The sequence below is a fragment of the Columba livia genome, chromosome 1 (assembly GCF_036013475.1).
Source record: "Columba livia isolate bColLiv1 breed racing homer chromosome 1, bColLiv1.pat.W.v2, whole genome shotgun sequence".
Classification (NCBI taxonomy): Eukaryota; Metazoa; Chordata; class Aves; order Columbiformes; family Columbidae; genus Columba; species Columba livia.
Window position 1 is genome coordinate 116,884,132 of NC_088602.1, and position 19,167 is coordinate 116,903,298.

Here is a 19,167-nt window from a genome sequence, read left to right on the forward strand (position 1 = left end):
GTGGGACACAGCAGTGTCTATGATTAGGAGTCTAGGCAGCACTGTTATTCATGCTTTTCAAGATGGTTGAGGCTACACAATGGAGATGATCCTTGACTTGGAGAATTTACAGCATAAAGCTCACAGAGTATTCTGAGTAGCTTGAATAAAAGGGTCATTCATTTAAATAATTATTCCAGTCAGTTTTATTTTTTATTTTCCTGGTTTTATGGACACCACAAACAATTTTGGGACACATTCAGCAGCTTTCCATTGGGTCTTATTATTTCTATAATGCAGGATCACCCTTTACATTGCTTGTGGTAGCTCGTAACAGAATTCATTCAGGTAAATGGAAAGACCTGATCTTCATTGAATTTTGAGTTAAGACCTAAAAAAAATCTGACTGCATCTCAGGACATAATTATGATATTTACTTTGTTTGTAGGCACGCTTCTGGATGCTATCGACAAAGAGGGCTTGAAGAATACCACATTCATTTATTTTGCATCTGATCATGGAGGATCCTTAGAGGCTCGCAGAGGAAATACTCAGTTGGGTGGATGGAACGGGATCTATAAAGGTAAAATTTGGGTAATGTGTACATGCATAAGACTTCCTCTTAAAGAAAATGATAAAATAAAATACATCCTGATAGACTATATTTACTAATCTACAGGGCTGGATATAGTCTTTTAAGTATTGTAACTATACTATCTAATCCATAACCCAACGCACTGCCTGAAAATATAGGATTATAGAATATCTCAAGTTGGAAGGAACCCATAAGGACAACCAAGTTCAACTCCCTGCTCCATACAGGACTATGTAAAACTAAACCACGGGACTAAGAGTGTCACCCTGACGCTCCTTGAACTCTGATAGGCTTCGTGCTCTGACCATTTCCCTGAGAAGCCTGGTCCAGTGACCAACCACACTCTCAGTGAAAAACATTTCCCTAATGTCCAGTCAGAACTTCCCCTGATCAAGAACATGCTGTTTGGAGTCTCACTTCAAACATCATTCTGTTTTTTGCAGTAGACAATTATCTGTGTCAACACTGGCAGATATCTATGGAAATTAAGATCTATGGTATCTCTTATATGTGCTCCCTCCAGGCTGCCAAGCCTCCAAAAGCCACTGTGATAACCTGGGCAGCTTGACACTTACCATATCATGAGGCCTGAAAACTGCTCCCATCGCTCATTTCCCTAAAGAAGATTCAGGTGTCTTTACTTTGCTCAGCATCAAAATGCATAATGTCTGGTAGCAATTTACTTGATGAGCCACACAAGCAATGTTTGATACAGCTGAGATCTCACCCAGGAATAACCCTTAATGCTAAATTAACCTTCAATTCCAGATACAAAGTTGCCATACTAGTAACAGGTGCAAAAAAGCCAATGGTCTCACTTGAATAGCTCAGAACCTAAGGGCATTCGCTTCTACTGGTCTAATACAAGTATATTGGTAGCAGGAGAGTCCGGAGAGGAAAAGTGAATGTGATCAGGGAGAGACTTCAGTATGAGAGGGCAATCATGTAATCATGGCTTCTTAGAGAGGAGACAAAAGGATATATAGTATCCGTGTAGATATTAATAACAGAAAGGCATTCCCATTTATCTACACATACAGCAGAACAGGGGACATCCCCTGGAGATTAACTAGCAACAAACTGAAAAAAGATTTTAAAAAATTAATTCATAAATATCTGTAGAACTCACTGCTGCTATTGCTACCAGGATGTTAAAAACAAGTAGACAGATAAACCACACATGAATAATGAGAACAGCTGCTAGTGAATAACAAAACATGAGATACCATTATCTTACATGGCATAAAGGTTATTGCACAAGCAGCTGGAGCTGCCCTCTTTATAATCCATCATGCCACCCTGTCAGCCTCTAAAACCAAGCTCTGGGAACCTTGCCTCTCCCCTGTAACTATGAGCACACCTCCACAATAGTGAAGTCTGGCATTATTTAGCAAAGCCAGAGATTAGAATAAACTACCATTCAGCTGTTGATTTATTAGCTGAGCTAATAAGTTAGCCTCAAATTTTGTTTGCTGATTTTCCTACAACATTTTCCAGCAATGACTTCTGATTTCTGCTCTTGACAGGAGAAATAACAGAGCAAAGGTCATACAGGTACCTGAGCTTCAACATTTTCCATTTTTTGTTTTCTAACTGGGTCCTCAACTTGGGAGTTCTGGCTTTAAATGACATTGTTTCATTATTATCCCCATCCTTGATATCTATAATTTCCATGTGTAATTAATCAATAACGCTCACTTTTAAACACTATTCAAAACAATACTTTGACTTCGAACCAATGCACGGAGGAGAGAATTTAGAAGACTAGAGGAATGCAAGAGAAACCAAGTTAAGAAAGACTCTTTGGATTATGTCAAGACAACTCCATCACTGCAGCATGGTCAGAGCACTCCCCTATTTACTGCACAGGTTCTGTGCTCTTCTGTCTGGGATCAACACAAAGCACCCCTGGGACCTTGAACTCTTAGAGGGCAATCAGATGTGATCCTGATTCCCCTCACTGCTCTCCAAGACTGCAAATCAGTTTTTAATGTTCCCACTGCCTCTGACTATGAACTGTCTGACAACCAGGCTGGTCTTCTGTTAATCCCCCTTCCTCAGGCACTAAGTGGGGCTGCAACCTCTGTTCCATTGACACCAGATCAGGTTTTGCTTTTTATTAATAATGGAATTTTTTCTTGTGCATGTTTTTAGGGAGTGTGGAGACTGTTCTCAGACATGACATTCAATTAAGATTATGGGTCAGACTGTCAGAGAGTGGAATTGTTCTTCTTCTGCCAAAAATACTACTTACGTAGTGGGTTACTATATGTGTCACCCAAGAAAGCACTGTAAAATAGAGAGATTAAGAATATTTGTTTTTTGAAGAAACGAATTTGCACTACAGTCATTCTACTCTTTTCCAGGATTTAGTGCATTTTCATTAAGGTTATTAGAATATTCTAAATGTTTTAAAGCCTTATACTATACATGCATAATCAATATGTAATATCTTTCATTCTTTCACCGTTTTGGGTACTTCCCCCCCCCCCCAACAGGTGGAAAGGGAATGGGAGGCTGGGAAGGAGGGATCCGTGTCCCAGGAATAGTTAGATGGCCAGGAGTGTTGCCTGCAGGAACAGTTATCAATGAACCGACAAGCCTTATGGACATCTTCCCAACAGTGGTTCACCTGGCTGGAGGAGAAGTTCCTCAGGACAGGTACATAACCATACTTGCTTCCCTTTCTTGATTTAGATAGAAGTTGACTATAAATGTCATGCACCCTAACAGCCACAGGCTAAATTCTGTTTTTCTAAACCCAGCAATTCTATAGCTTTTTTTCTGTGTAGCTTTCCCCATCTTGCCTGCTTATATGGAACAGGCAAAGGAAAACACAGTATGTTTTATCAAGGGTCATTTAGCTAACTCAGTTTTTTGATCACTGAAAGGCAACCTGGTTGATTTGGGACATTGGGATGACTATATATATATATTTTTTTTTTTTTTTTTAAAAGGCACACAATCACAGTTGCCCCTTTTAATTTTTCTTTCTATGAAAAATCCACAGATATCTACAAAGCTATTCAGTCCTGTTGGAGTACTGGGACAGGCCGTGTCCAAGACTAGAAAGCCTGGTTCTTCATGAATAGAGAAGGTGGAGCAAATGGCACGTGGCCTGCATTTGGCTGCAAGTACTGGAGAAGCAGCATCCTCAATAGTAAACAATTTGTAGCACCTATGTTAGACCTATGTAGCATTTATGTTAGAAAGTGTGAGTGGCTAAGACATTTGAGCAAAAAACATAGAAGTACAGGTGGTATGTAACTAAACCGACTGTTAGTCAATTCAGTAAGTGTTGCATATATATATTTTTTTTTTCTTTTTTTTTTTTTTTCTTTTTTTTACAAGGCCTGGAGCTTATGGAGTTATCAGTGACTTCCGTTACAGGAAGCAAAATTAAAGGCTATGAGCCGTGCCTTTGCCATGGTTATCACTTACTCCCAGGAAAATTACAGTAATGGTAACTCCTCTCCTCAGGCAGGATGTATGAACTAGCAATAATAGCAAAAACTGCTAGTAACTGCTAATCACTGGTCTCCACTCATCCACACAATTAAAAATCTCAGGGCTCATTAGCTAAATGGTAGCTTGAATACTGCTCTTGCTTCAGCTGCAGACTGAAATTCTTAAGCAGTCTGGTGACTCCTGTCCTCTCCATCAGGACAATCGACGGGCGCTCTTTGCTGCCTTTGCTGCGGGGGACAGCTCAGCACTCAGGGCACGAGTTCATGTTTCACTACTGCGGTGTGTTTCTGCATGCAGTGCGGTGGTACCAAAAGGACAGTGAGTATAAATAACCCCCTCCTGCATATCAGAGATGACTTATTGACCTTTAGCTTCCAATAGAGTACAACAAAAAAACACATGTATATGTATCTGGAGTAAGTTTAATGCCTCAAACTTTCAGTTCTTCTGCACAGTGCAGAGAGGCCTTGTAACTTTGCTGCCTTTCCCGACATGAAAATTTTGCTTCCTGAGCAGCATTGCTTAAAAAATCTCCCTGTTATTGCAGTGTTTCTATTGCTTTTGCTGCAAAAGCATTTGACATCAGCTTTAGTGTAAGACTGAGGAAAATCAAACTGCACGCATAAGGTCTTTATCTTAAGCTGTAGTTTGTATGTTTTCAATAGCCCTATCTTATTTATTTTATTTTTTTGGTCTGTGGCATTAGACAAGCTGACAGCAACTGTAATGCTTTCCTGAGCTTTCAACAAGCACCCCATCTTTGGCATTGTCACCCTCCATTACAGTGTAAAAGAAAACAAGCCAGTGACTGGTAGCTGTGTTCGTATTCCTCTTCAGAGTAGAGGATGGCATTTGTGTGATGCAACACAGGTGCCTGGATCTGAGCTTGTTGTTTTGTAGTCACTGAAGAGACACAGATGTTTACAGGCTGTGACACACCTCCTTCTGATTAGCACACCTGGGCTAGATCAGTCACCTGACTACATCTGATATAAAAGTTGGCTGGGATGAACTGTGCCTTCTATGACTGGCTGTCAGTGTAAAGTGGATGAATTTCTGTCAATGAAGTACTCTTTTTTTTTTTTTTTTTTTTCCTTTCTGCACAGCTGGAGAAATGCAGAAGCTGAGGGAGCAGGCTATGCCTACTCATCCTCTCATCCTTTAGAAACTTGAATGAGACCCTTTAATTTTTGTTTTGCTTTCCCTGTCTGTGAAGTGAGAGAAGAATTAAAGAGTTCTTGAGAGACTGCAATTAGATAACAGCTATGAATGCTGGGGGATTCCACCATTGCCAGCTGTTCACATTCAGCTGGTGTGTTGACGAGGAATCGGCTGTTTGAGGCAGCACTTTGAGTGCTGACTGTGGGGTGAGACAATCTTTGCCAGCCCAGCAGGAAATCCTTCTTATATCACAGTGCTAACTGGGTGATCCTTCTCATGCCCATTTATGTATCTTTTATGATACAATGGCAGTATCAGATATAGCAAGTAGCAAGCTAAGAATCTCCTTGCTCAGTGAAGACTTCAAGACTGCTAAATTTACTCGTACTTGCAAATCTTTCGAAATAGACTTATCTGTTCCCCTAGACACACAAACACAAGAGTATCAGGGCAATGGCTGAGAACTTTGCTGTCCTCTTTCTTGGCATGAGCAAACACAGAAGAGTTGCAACACCGAACTTTCAGTCATGCTGCCAGTTTAACCTTGAGGTCAGTGTCCTTGTCATCACAATATGTTTGACAGAAATGTGGCTCTTTGGCAGGGAGTCACTGCACTCAAGTAACAGGAAATATGGGGAAAAGGACTAAGTGTAAGGATGTTGATGCCAGGTGCTGCAGTGAAATTTTATTTTTAGGTTCTTGATCCCCAAAGATTAACATGGGTACTTCATTCAAGGAAAAACGTGTAAGCTGTATGAGCCATACAGTACTTGAGGAGCTCATCCTTTCAGGGAGAGATCCTTTCAGAGCAACCTATGCAATGCTGAAGGAGTTGTATGGTAGAAAAGGTCAAGTGCAAGGGTGTTTCATAAATACAGTTCTTCCAGGGAGTGAAGTTAGTATTTCAGTTTGCTTTTTGTGGTTGATTGTTGGTTGTTTGGTTTAGTTGGCTGTTTTTTTTTCTCTTTCTCTTTCTCTTTTTTTCTCTTTCTCTGTTTTCTCTGGAGAGAAGATGCTGATATTGTTTTTCTCTATACAGTAGGAAAGAGATCATTTAAGGAAGAGTGCTGCAACTGCCTGTCTTCTGCCTTGCAGCTGAGTAGTGAGGCCTTCACAACCCTATCAACCTGACTGGGCCTCTCCCCCAAGCTGGGGATTTGAGTGACCTGATACCATCATGGTTGTGAAACCAAGCGATCGCAGTGAGGGAACCACAAAGTGCTCAAAGCCAACATTTCGGCTGTTTCAACTAATTACTTATCAATGATACCCGGACTCAGTTCTTTCCTCTGTTTGGGCACAATCAAAAGATAGCGTTTCTAAGTGACGGGCACACTGCATCTTGGCTGAAATGATTCTATGACACCGAGGCGGGGGCATGAGGGGCTGGGTCTGGAGCGGTGACCGCGCTCCCCTCAGCCGGCAGCGCGGTGAGAGGAAGGCGCCGCCAGGGGGCAGCACGGCACCGCCAACGGTCACAACCGCCGCCCGGCAGGGGGCAGCAGCCGGTCGTCAATGCGTGCTTCAGAGGGGGAGGCTCTTCCGCTCCTGGAGCCCACAACAGCCTTCACGTGGCAGAAACGTGAGGGTCACCACTTTGAATTTCTCTCCCCCTTTATCTAATACTCGGCACACCAGGGAGCTTGAGACAGCAAAGAGTACAGCTCTTAGAGCTGCCACTGGAGAAGTGAGAGATCGGTTCACCTGACGCAGGCTGGTGGCAAGCCAGCCCCACACCAGACCTGTCAGTAGCCCCAGGCTTGATCACATCCAACCCCAAGCCCATTCGCCTCTTTGCATTAGCTAAAGCAGAACAGCCATCAGAAACTCACATCTATTACGCCATCACTATTCTTAGAAACGTCTCTTTACTTCATTGTAATGTATATTTTTTTTCTGGGCAGAGAAAGCTTTTTCTTACTGCAGCAATTTCTGGAGAAAATTCCTACTAGGAGTCATGCTGCACTTCAGTGAAACACTAAATGTATACCCTATCATGGGATGAGTTTGAAGAACTGCTTTTCAGATTAAAGGACTGCTGTTCTCATCCCCTCCATCTCTTGTTCTCCTAGGTCATAGAAGGTTTGTCTACATTGCAATATTAGTTCAGATCAGAGGTGTGCTTTAGAAGCAGGTCCTTCTTGAACCTACTCCCTCACTGTGCTTTGGGTTCCATAGTGGTATGGACTCAGATATCATTAATTTAGCTTAAACTAAACCATAGTATAGGCTCCAGGATCATACCTAATATGCTCTAATCACTAAAAGATTTTGTGTAAATTGGACCAGTAAAGTGCTAGCCCCCAGTAAAACACCCTCAGGCAGCTACAGCCTGGATGTCAAGCCATCAATAACTACTCTTCTCTACAGGTCAATTTCTAATAGAGCTCACACTACCTGTAAAATGAGCACAGATACAAAGTGCAGTGTAAGGTGTATAGTTTGTCTTCTCATGAAACCACAAGCACAGCTAGATCTCCTGTGCATGCCTTTCTGCAATTTTTCCCATTGAGCCACAAATGCTCATGACATGGGGGTTGAAAACAATGCAATGTTCTGCATAGGAAAGGCTGGCTAACCAAATATTACCATGGGGCTCAACTTAAAGCCAAGCCAGAAATTCTGATTCTTTGCTCCAGCTGCCATTACTTCTGACTGGTCTGACAGACTTTTTAGTCTGTTTTAGCTCATTTACAAGTATATCACGTTCATATTACATATTTATTGCCTGTTTACTTCTATCTGTTGGACAGGCTAGATATGAAGCCATTGTGTCCTGATGTCTCCCCAGCAGGACTCATCAATTAAGCCCTTCAGTGAAGCCAGAAGAATCCTTTGTCTATATGTTAAACAGTCCTTTCCTCTACCACAGCACAATAAGGCTTATTAGTGACAGTTCATTTCTTTCTGCTCGTTAAACTGACTGATTGTTACCAGATGGGTTTGAGATATGTTTGGATTGAAGAAGCAGGCTTCCTTTCCCTTGGAGATATTACATTAACATGTTGCCCTAAAATTCACACGCATCCTTCAAATTCTGTCAGAGCTACTTCAGTAGCAAATTGCATATCCCTCTTTACTTCCTGGAGATGACTGAAACCCCTGCTGCTTTCATCAGCACTGATTTCTACCACCTTTTTTTTTTTTTTCTCTTTTATCCTGCTGTAAGCCAGCTGTCTGCTCAGCTCACCAACACAGGTTAATTGCAATCAGCCTCACTGTATCCTTCAGAATGAACTAACAAGGACCTGGCTCTCTCCCACGCTGCAACCCCAGTAATTATTTGCAGCTGTGAAAAGTGAATGTTAAAATTTTGCAGAATCAGAACAACTCTCCTCAGACACTCTACACTCACTTCTCTGAACTGCCCTACAGTGTGTAAGTGATGAAGAATTCAGCTGAACTATTTATGGAAAAGAATAAGTACTTATTTTGTGGGGTTTTTTCCTGAACATTGGTCACAAATTCCTATGTGTAGCTAGGTAAGTCTACCTGCCCATAGCGTATTTATCTATTAAATGGTTATTTCAGCAAAATCACAGTAGCTCTCTGACTAGAGCCAGCTAATCAGAGGCATATGGCCCTGCAAACACCACAGAATCACAGAATGTTAGGGGCCTCCTGTTTAACTCCTCCTAACACATATCTATGCTACCTGACCACAGATGTAAGACCCAAATCCCATGCTCGGGGAACCCTGATATGACAGTAGATGCTTGTATTTTTGTCACAAGACAAATGCTCTTTCAGTCACAAGACAGGGAAAAGTGGAAGGACCTGGAGCACAGCCCAGCCAGTAGTGAAGCACACACCCAAACAGAGCTAAGGAATACCTATCCTTAGCTATACAGCAGGAAGTGAGCCTATTTCCTTTGAGAAATCCACCTACTGCATCCTTTCTCTCATAACTTCAGAAATGCAGGTATCTAAAATCTGAACATTTCCAAACATGTTACGTCAAAACATTTCAGAACCATTGAGACATCATGCCTCCACAAAGGAACAGAAGTATAGCTTAGTAGGATGTGGAAACTACAGGGAGAAAATAAATAGATACATAGCCAGCCAGCCAATAACTGAAGAATTCAAGCTAAAAGATTACCTCAGCCTTAATATCTGTTATTTGTTTCTTCTCACCTCTTAAGAAGTTTTTAAATTTTATTTATTAACAAAATATGTTCTAGCAGTAGTGACATGACAGAGACAAAAGAATCAAGCTGCAGACTCCCAGTCATGAAGAGCAGCTCCAGGGACAAGAGAAGGAAGGACAGTTCAGCTGATTCCATTGAATCAAAAAGAACATGCCACAAGGGACAATGCAGTTGTCAGCTACTTGTGCTCAATACATTACAGAAGTGGCTCCAAGTGCTGAATGTCCCCTTTCTTCTCCTCTCCCTTTTTCAGACATCTAATTGCTGCCTTCTTGCTGGGCATGTCCCTGCCTCTGAGTTCAATGTAGTGCTTTCTAAATGCAAGGTGAGGAATGGGGGAAAAGGAGGAGGGAAAAGGAAGGAAAAGCTCCTATTGAACGGCGTTCAGATTTAGTCCTAATCATTTGTCATTTCTCCATTACAAGTTACAGACCTGCACTTATTCAGTGGTCAGTACAAGAACTTGATGAAGTACAAGCTCTAAAGCTGCAAACTAATTGCCTTAATCATGCTAACTTAAAAACTAGACTCTAGATTTTACAGTTTTGATGGCCTGCAATTTATATCCTATTTGAAAGTGTGCTGGAATGCAAGCATGGAAAGAAGCTGTGACCAGTTTCTGCCCAGGTGCTCTTCTTGGCTCACATGTACAGATCCAACAGAAGAACCACCTATGAGTACCTGCACCTAGAAATCAGGGGCTACATTCTACATTTTTCCCCACATGAGGCATATAGAGTTTTAAAGGGATGCAAGAAAGCGACAGAGACTGCCTCTTTACCCAAAATATTGTGCCTGACCACCCGCACAGTGTATATGACCCAGAGCTCACATGTGTCCCAAAACCATTCTGAATAGCTGCCAGCTCCCAAAAGGCCTTTCACCCATACGTGACAACCACGACAAAAGCTTGCCCTAGGAATGACAAATCTTTCGGGGTCTCCCCTGACTCCTAATGCCATTAAGCTGTTCATATGTGCTTCTTCTCTGACAGGTGGAACCATATGGAAAGTTCATTATGCTACTCCAGTATTCCAACCAGAAGCTTCTGGGGCCTGTTTTGGAAGAGGAATTTGCCCATGTTTTGGGGATGGTGTAAGCCATCATGACCCTCCACTGCTGTTTGATCTCTCACAAGATCCTTCTGAGGAGAATCCTCTATCAACTGACACTGAGCCCTTGTTTGATACTGTAACAAGGAGAATAAGAGAAGCTGTAGAAGAGCATCGCAAGACACTGACTCCGGTCCCACAGCAGCTGTCTCCTTACAATAATATATGGAAGCCATGGCTGCAGCCATGCTGTGGCACATTCCCGTTCTGTTGGTGTGATAAAGAAAACAACAAAGCAGATAGTGTAGTTTAAAACCAAAATCTAAGTACAGGTAGCTTTAAAAAAGCTGATCGTTTTCACATTCACATGACTACAGCCATACAGAGATGTGGGTCAAATTACACTGGAATAACTGAAAGGAGCGTTACTTATGATTTTTATTCAACCTTTCCCTTACCCATAGAAATTCAATGAGCCTGTAGTTAAAAAAAAAAATAAATAATAAAAATGCTCCAAACATATTCTACCTATGGGTCACCTGAATAATTTATCCCTCAAGTGCATAATTCTGGATCAAAAACCCAAATATATGAAATTTCTTTCCTTGCCGATTTCCAATTCAAGTAAATAATGAGTTATGAGAGCGCAAACTTTAATTGCAACCGTTTGTACAAGTAATGTGCTTGTTAAGGCAACTGGACTGCGCCCAAGAGGAAATGTCTATTCAGGCCTTCTCTTTTTGATGAAAAATACTCTCCTGTGTTTAAAAGCACAACTGCATATTTAATTTAGAAACATACCAAAACACATCGACCTCTAAGAAATAAACACCTAGTAATGTACAGCAATTTTTTTGCCTCATCTGTACATTCATTTAACTATCATGTAAGAATTCTGAGGAAAAACTAAACTGACAAGTATGTTTTAAAAACTAGGTAGCTAACGTTATCATCTGAAGTGCAACAGCAAAGTATCTGGCTATTCCTAAATGCTAAACCACAGCAATTCCTACTGACATACATTTTCCATGTTCTTAAGTCATCTTACTTGAGAAAGCATTGAAAATCATCACCTAGCTGCCTTGACCAGATAGGTCCCAAATTTCACGATCTGTGAGGCCATTTCATAAGCTGCATGTCCCATTTGAGCAATAATGCTCCTGATATCATGAGACTGCTACTATACCCCATGAAAAATGTGTTTTGTTTTGTGAGACAGCACTTTGTTCTCAGTAAAAGGTGTTAAAAAATTCACCACACTTACTAATCACTTCAGTATACAGGTCATCTTCAAGCCAAACAAGTGTCAGCACTCTGTACAGTCATTAGGGAAAGGGAGGGAATTAAAATATCTAATCCTCTCTTGCTGCCCTCAGGTTAAATAATTCATCTCTCAACATATAATCCTAACCATGTTCTTGCAGGGTTTCTGTGTCAAATCCAATTTTTAAGCCAAGGTTCCTGCATTTCCTGCTTCTAAAAAATTAGATTATGTGCCAGAGTCTCAGATTCAAACTTCTAAGCCTTCCTGAATACTATATATTCACTCCTACCACACAGCTAAAGGTCACCAAGATTTTAAAAGTAACAAGGTGCAGTAAGAGCAGCACAGCAGGTGCTTCAGGTGACCCGTTTCCTTAAGGCTAGCCGCCTCACAGACCCACACCAGTACAGCCCTGTCCTATACCAAGGTTATCTGTCGTTTTCTGCCTTTTAGAAAGCAGAGGAGATAAGGCGGCCCAGGGCAGTTGATAATCCTAGAGCAGTGTGCTGCTCTCTCAGCTCTTGAGCTGCAGTGGCCCATCCCAGCCCTTCCACCAGCCCCAGGACAGCAGTGTGTGCCTGGACCATGCACCTCTCACAGTGTTTTCAAGCAAGCTCCTGACTCACACCACCAATGTGGTATGTCACCCACATGGTAAGTCACTGTTATTTCGCTCTAAACAGCACAGGTTGTGACCATGATGCAGCACCAAATGAAAGTCTCCAAAAAGCTGACCAGACATTTCTTCAGGTTATTTTCTCTGTTTTACCTTCCTTCTAAAAGGTCACCAGGCAAGTTATGTGGAAATTATTCCACATAAGTCAAAAGGCTAATCTGACAATGAACTGATAGGACACATCAATGTCAGACTTGACAGAAGTATCTAAAAATACAGTTGTTCTTACTGCCTGATAGCAACGCTGATGTGGATTTAAATGCAAAGAACTTGTCAGAAGATTTGTCACTATTCTGTGGCTGACAAGGATTGAAACCAGAGCAGCTGCATTTCACTGGATTCATACAGAAAGAAGAGAGCATAGAAGACCACACATTTTCAAAACCAGTTTGGCCAATTCAGAGATGGAGGACAAATCTTATTGCTCAGTGGGGAACAAAGCCAAAAGCTGTTCTCTAGAGTCAAGCAAATTGGTTCAGCAACACCTACACTGTCAGCTGAGCATGAAAATAAGCTTTTTCTCTCATCACCTAACTGCCCTCCCCACCTGGTTTACACACAAGAACATTCCCAGTCCCAGACTAGGCCAGGATTAGAGTGTTTACCAGGGAATGCGAAGGTGTTCAGGCACTCACACAACATGTAAGCATAGGTCCAGCCTCCTACTGACAGACTGGGAAGCCCAGTACATCAGCAAAAACCCTGAATTCCATCTCTGAGCACAGTGCGAATGCTTGTGACCCAAGTTTAAAGCCAGACTAAGAGCTAGAAACGTGAGCAGAAAGCATTTGGATTGGATTATACCATGTCAATCTTTAACGCCTGCCCTACACCTCACAGGAAAAAGTCAGCCTGTATAAAAGCAAACATTATAGAATCATAGAATAGGAATGGAAGGGACTTTCAAAGGTCATCTAGTCCAACCCCCTGCAATGAGCAGGGACATCTTCAACTACATCAGGTTGCTCAGAGCCCCATCCAGCCTGGCCTTGAACGTCTCCAGGAATGGGGCAACTACCACCTCTCTGGGCAACCTGGGCCAGTGCTTTTCCATCCTCATTGTAAAACATTTCTTCCTCATATCTAGTCTGAATCTCCCGTCCTTTAGTTTAAAACCATTACCCCTTGTGCTATCATAACAGGCCCTGCTAAAAAGTCTCTCCCCATCTTTCTTACAGGCTCCTTTTAAGTACTGAAAGGCCGTAATAAGGTGTCCCCAGAGCCTTCTCTTCTCCTGAACAAGCCCAACTCTCTCAGCCTGTCCTCACAGCAGAGCTGTTCCAGCCCTCTGATCGTTTTCGTGTTGCTCCTCTGGCCCCTCTCCAACAGGTCCATGTCTTTCCTGAACTGAGGGCTCCAGAGCTGGACACAGGACTCCAGGTGGGGTCTCACCAGAGCGCAGCAGAGGGGCAGAATCACCTCCCTCAATCTGCTGGCCACATTCCTTTTGATGCAGCCCAAGATACAATTTGCCTTCTGGGCTGCAAGTAATACCTTATCAGTTCATGTCCAATTCTTCATCTACCAGTACCCCCAAGTCCTTCTCTGCAGGCGTGCTCTCAAGAGTCATACTGGTGCACACTTCCACATAAAATACATTAATAGGTTAAAAGCTGTTACAACAACTGTTTGCATTTGAATAATACTGAAAGAAATTGACTTTTAAGTTACCCAGGTTTGCTTGAAAAATCATCTATAATTATATTTTTTAAAAATACATGAATATAAGAATAAAAGCTAAATTGTATGCTTTGTCCCTTATTTTCTCATGGTCTCTTCCTTCAGAGAAGGCAGCAAGTGCCACATGAAATGACCCATTGGAAAAACCTGAAGCAACTGGCAAATCTCCAAGCCAGTGTTAACCATTGGAGAATGCGCCCACACATGGTTAAATATAGACACTGTAGAAAGGGAAGAATTACTCTAACAAATGAAGTTAAGTTTTACTGAAAGAGCTGTGTCTGTACTGTATAAATGTTTGACATGCATGTTGTATGAAGCTGACTTCCATCTAAATAATTTGATCATTATCAAATGACATTTGAAATCACTGCATTAGAGTGACTCAACAAAATTATCATCGAGTCTCAGGGTAGTGACACAATAAGCTTCTAAGAGACCTAGCTTCACTGTGTTTAAATATCACACCTGTCACTTTGTACTCTGCTGGGACCCAGGGGAATGCCAGTGCATGGAGCACAAGATCCCATCATCCCATCGTTTGACAATGCAAAATTACTGTGTAACAGATAAACCGAGAAAAGCAACTGGAGCTCAGAGTTTATCCAGCTTGAAATTCCCAGGGACTCTGAGTATATTTGAGAAGCATTTACATGAATCACCAAAAAGAAGGAGTAAATATCAAAAAACTTTTGCTTGCTGCCAGACTGTAGTTTAAAATACACAGAGATACATAGTGTGAATAATATATCGGAGCATTTTTGTAGAAAGCTTTGATTCTAATGCTACACCTAAACAATTCTGTAAAAATCAAACTTATTAAAAACCTAGTTTTTCTTTGAGTCACCATACTATTGCATTACTAAGATTTTTTTTTTGGGGGGGGGGGGGGGAAAAAACACAACCACAAAATAAACAAACAAAAAAAACAACCCCACATTTCTTACATTTCTGAGATAAATGGGGATATTACAGGTTCCAGGTGACCCTGGTTTTTGCTCTGCCATTTGTCTAAAAGCTGTAAGTAAAAGGTTTGGAAAGCTAAAGAATTTAAGGAGGTTTAAAAAATAAATCTTTAGATTAAACAAAACATAAACCAGGTATCCACCCATCACATGCCATCAGATTTTTTCCAAGTATGTAATACTAGGCGAAGACTTTGAAAGTCAGAGTTCTCTAAAATGAAACAAATCACCTGTTTCAAATATTACACATCTAAAGGAAAATAACTTATATTTATCATAGTTCAGCAACTTGTACAGTACCATTAAAGGGAACAAACACTTTTCCAAGGCAGTTTACATCATAACATCCTGAAGTGGGAAAAGTATTGAAATAATCACAAGTTGGAGCCTAGGTCTCTTGGAATTTATTTTTTTTTTCCCCACTCCACTTTCTCAAAGCTGAAAGGGTTCTGAAAACAGTCAAAGTGAAACTCAGAAAAAATGTTTGCAACTGTGGGTTTTTTTTTTCCAGTATTTATAGTATATCATTGCCAGTCTTCTGACAAACAGTTTTTATAATGTTTTGAAGTAAATTATACATAATGTTAATTTTTTAACTACCTTTCCTAGGATTATGGTATGCTGTTATTGCAACAAGTAGAAAGTTTATACCAGGATGCAATGCATTGCATGAGTGTCACTGCTTTTAACTGTGAACACAAAATAAACTGTTACTTAGGAGCCAGCCAACTCAGGATGAACAAAATTTCAGCGGAAGTATTTTACAACCAATAGATTGAAAATGCAGACTATTTCAACGGCCAGTATTAACTGACATGTATTTTTGCAGGCTATTTAAGAATTGACTGCTATGCTGTGTATTTAAGCTTATATATAGGGCTAATTTATAGAAAACAAGCAAACAAACCCCAGAGAAATAAAATCCCCAAATGATGAAGAGAAAACTGGAGTGGGGGTGGGGGGAGAGGAGGAATCAAATATATGAAACATTTTTTCATAGTCTGACCTAAATACCTTTACACAATGGTAAAAATATTAGAGATGTGAATTAAGAAAACAGGCCCATCTCATGTTATTTTCAAAGTCATATCAGTCAGAACAGTTTAGATTAGCAAAACAACAGAATCAGAGCTATTAAGGAATAAAAGGATATGCTGCAGACTTGTTTCTGTGAACAAACAGACACTTTTAGGAGCATGTAAACATATAAAGCCACCTCCTACTAAACCAGCCTCCCATTCATGGATAGAAAAATCAATGTTAAAAAAAAAAAAAAGGCATTTTTTCAAATACCAGCCTTACAAAACAACAGATTCAAGCTGAATGAACTAGAGAGACAAAGAAAACTTATTTCCCAAGAACAACCCTGTCGGAAAGGTCCTTGCAAGACACCAGGCAGTAAGCAAAGTGATATTTCAAGAACAACAATCTCCTTTTCCTGTAGACTAGGAAAGTGCATAAACCCACATGTCTAAAATTTTCAAGAATTTTCCCTGTGGTACACCCACCCTATCTCCTGTTTATACATGAAGAGCACCCAATAAAATTGTTGTACGGCAAATAAAATCACCCTCTAAGTCTAGCTGTGAATAATTTTAAGCACGTGACAGGAGAAGAATCAGCATGTTTTGTTTAAAACACAAGCTGTCCTCTTTAAACACAGAGCCTGCCACACAGCAACAGGTCACAGTCTGGCCTTTCCAAATCCTTACAGCTGCTTCTCAGGTCACTGGGGCTTAAACAACACTTACAAATCCCACAGTCGCACACACACACACACACAAGCAGGTAAAAGACCTTCTGTGGCTCTCATTTTACTGTGCAACTTTTTCCACTTTACATTTCCTTGAGGTTATTATTCTACAGTGCCTTCCAAATTGCCAAAGTGAAAATATGCCTTGATTAAAGAGGAACCATGCTGCAAAAGCCCACATTTCTTAACTTGCTTTGTCCTAAAAATACCTGCAGACATACCACACTTTAACATGGAAGAAGTTCTAGGTGAAGATTGTGAGGTTTGTTTTCCAAGTTATGTTTCAACTTAGCAAGCCTTAGCCTTGTAGCTCATGGCAACATGCAGCACATAACACCCCCCAGAGTTGCTCGTGGCCCTGAAATTCCTGAACAGTGTCTGTGAGAGCAAGGAGTGCTGGCCCAAGCACAGCACTTGCAAATTCTGGATTCACTCACGAGATTCTTCTCCCTTCTCACACCCCAGTGACAACAATATTGTGCTAGAATCCACTACGACACTACATTACTTGTAACTAGTTCAGCATTTTTATGTGTGAAGACAGCACCTAAAAACTCAGACAGGGCTCTTAACAACAGCTGTAATTTTCCACAAAATATAATAAGCCAACTACTGTTGTGCTAATTCAAGAGATCATAAAGCTTATAATTATGTATGTCTGTAGAAATAATTATAACTCACACCTCTTAATTCTGTTTAGAAGCTAGTGCTAATGTCCCAAAAGCAATTTAATAAAATTTAAAAGCATTAAACTAACTAGTCAGTCACAAATAATACTCCCTGGCACAACATAAACAACCTGTAACTCTACACCACCTGATAAGCACATGACTTCATATGTCCTTTCCATTTCAATTTTATTTCCATTATATTAATGTACTACATTTCTTTGTAAAACATTGTATAATCCACACTCAGTACCTTTTTACATATTAGCGCTTTCAAATGGATTCCATGACAGCTCCTTTTACTACATTCATATGTCCATTTAAAAACCTTTCAGTTAGTGATTTCACATCAGTAATTCTTCTCCCATAATCTAATTAATGTGCCCATTAAAATCTAGTCATTACAGTAAAAAATACAGCTGCATGAAGCATGAGTTCACATTGTTGACTACAGTTTTATATAGTCTTCAAAAACTGTTTGAATTACATAGCAATAATGCTTATAAAACAGAGAACTTTCTCAGAAGTGCACGAGTTCATTAAGAAACAAGGATAAATCAGCAGATCAAATGCCACATGTCTAAAAGTGACACTGCAGCTGCTGTGAACTCCACACAGTGCTGCACTGGGCCACACACTCCCAGAGGCAGAACTCACCTTACCTGTGTTAAGGTGGGAAGGTTGCCTGCCCAGGAGAGGCAGGTGACCCAGGGTCCCTTTATGATCAATGGAGAAGTTGAGAAGAATCATCTTCTGGACATGTCTCTCTGAACTTCGGAGACCCCAAACATCTGACTTGAACTAGAAGCTTGAATTCAGCAGACCCACCAAAGAGATTCCCACTTTGAGAATGCTCAGAATAAATGAGAAATAAAGAACTAGATAAAATCAGAAATACCCAACAAAAGTAGAAGGAAATCCACTATTGTGAATATTAGAAATTACTTCTAAAATAGTCAAAGATCAATTTTCTTCCTTTAAGGGACCTTTTGAATAGTTCATTAGTTTCTTTATTTGTGCAAGTTATTCCCTGCCCCCACCCCTTTCCTTTTTGATAGAGAAAAAATAGGCAAAAATTCTTCCCCTTCTACTCTGCCTTTTTCTCCTCTAGCATCCACAGCAATCCCTCTGATGCATAACATTACATCATTTCTTTTTAAACAGAATTCTCAAGTTATTTCATTAGGTATATCTGTAAAAAAATCGGTGACATATTAAGACTGAAACATATTTCAAGTCCTGCATCAGCACTGCAGAATTCTTCTTCTAATATTCAGTGTTGTTATGAATAACTGTGTCAAATCTCTTACCATATTAGTATGCCTGTCAAGCTTCTTTTTTTCCAAAGTGTTTATTTTTCCTTGTTTGCTAAAACAAACTTGCTGAGATTAGTCTAAATACCCAGATTCACAAAGCAATCCCCCATAAGTATCCTTAACATAATGGAGTCTCATCAGTAAATTTTTCTGGAACTACACTCACAGATTTATTAGCTCCCACACACAGCTATTGTTTAAAAGATTTTCAGAGGGCCTGTTTACTAAAACAAGTGCCAATTGTGTGTTCAGTTGCACTCAAACTGCCTGCAATCGGGGCAACCATGCTAAAGGAGAAGAATGCTATTGTTAATGGCAGTTTGAAGTACTGTAAACAAATTGATATAAAGCACCAGAAGGCTTACACCATAGTGTCGGCATTTCTTCCTCTAAGCAACTCTGAATATGCAAGTAAAGCTAACAATAATAAAAAAAAAAA

At 40.5% G+C, this 19,167-nt stretch overlaps 1 protein-coding gene across 3 annotated transcripts in view; it reads left to right on the plus strand.

Annotated features, from left to right (window-relative positions):
- The window catches only part of LOC102092827 (arylsulfatase D), a 28,470-nt gene extending 13,602 nt beyond the window's left edge, over positions 1-14,868 (plus strand). For all 3 annotated transcript variants that reach the window (XM_021287626.2, XM_065074248.1, XM_065074254.1), the window contains 4 exons: positions 428-562; positions 3,073-3,235; positions 4,239-4,360; positions 10,349-14,868. In XM_021287626.2, the coding sequence (XP_021143301.2) occupies positions 428-562; positions 3,073-3,235; positions 4,239-4,360; positions 10,349-10,719 (791 nt within the window). In that variant the 3' untranslated portion in view covers positions 10,720-14,868. The remainder of the gene's footprint in view (positions 1-427; positions 563-3,072; positions 3,236-4,238; positions 4,361-10,348) is intronic.
- Positions 14,869-19,167: the final 4,299 nt, after the last annotated feature.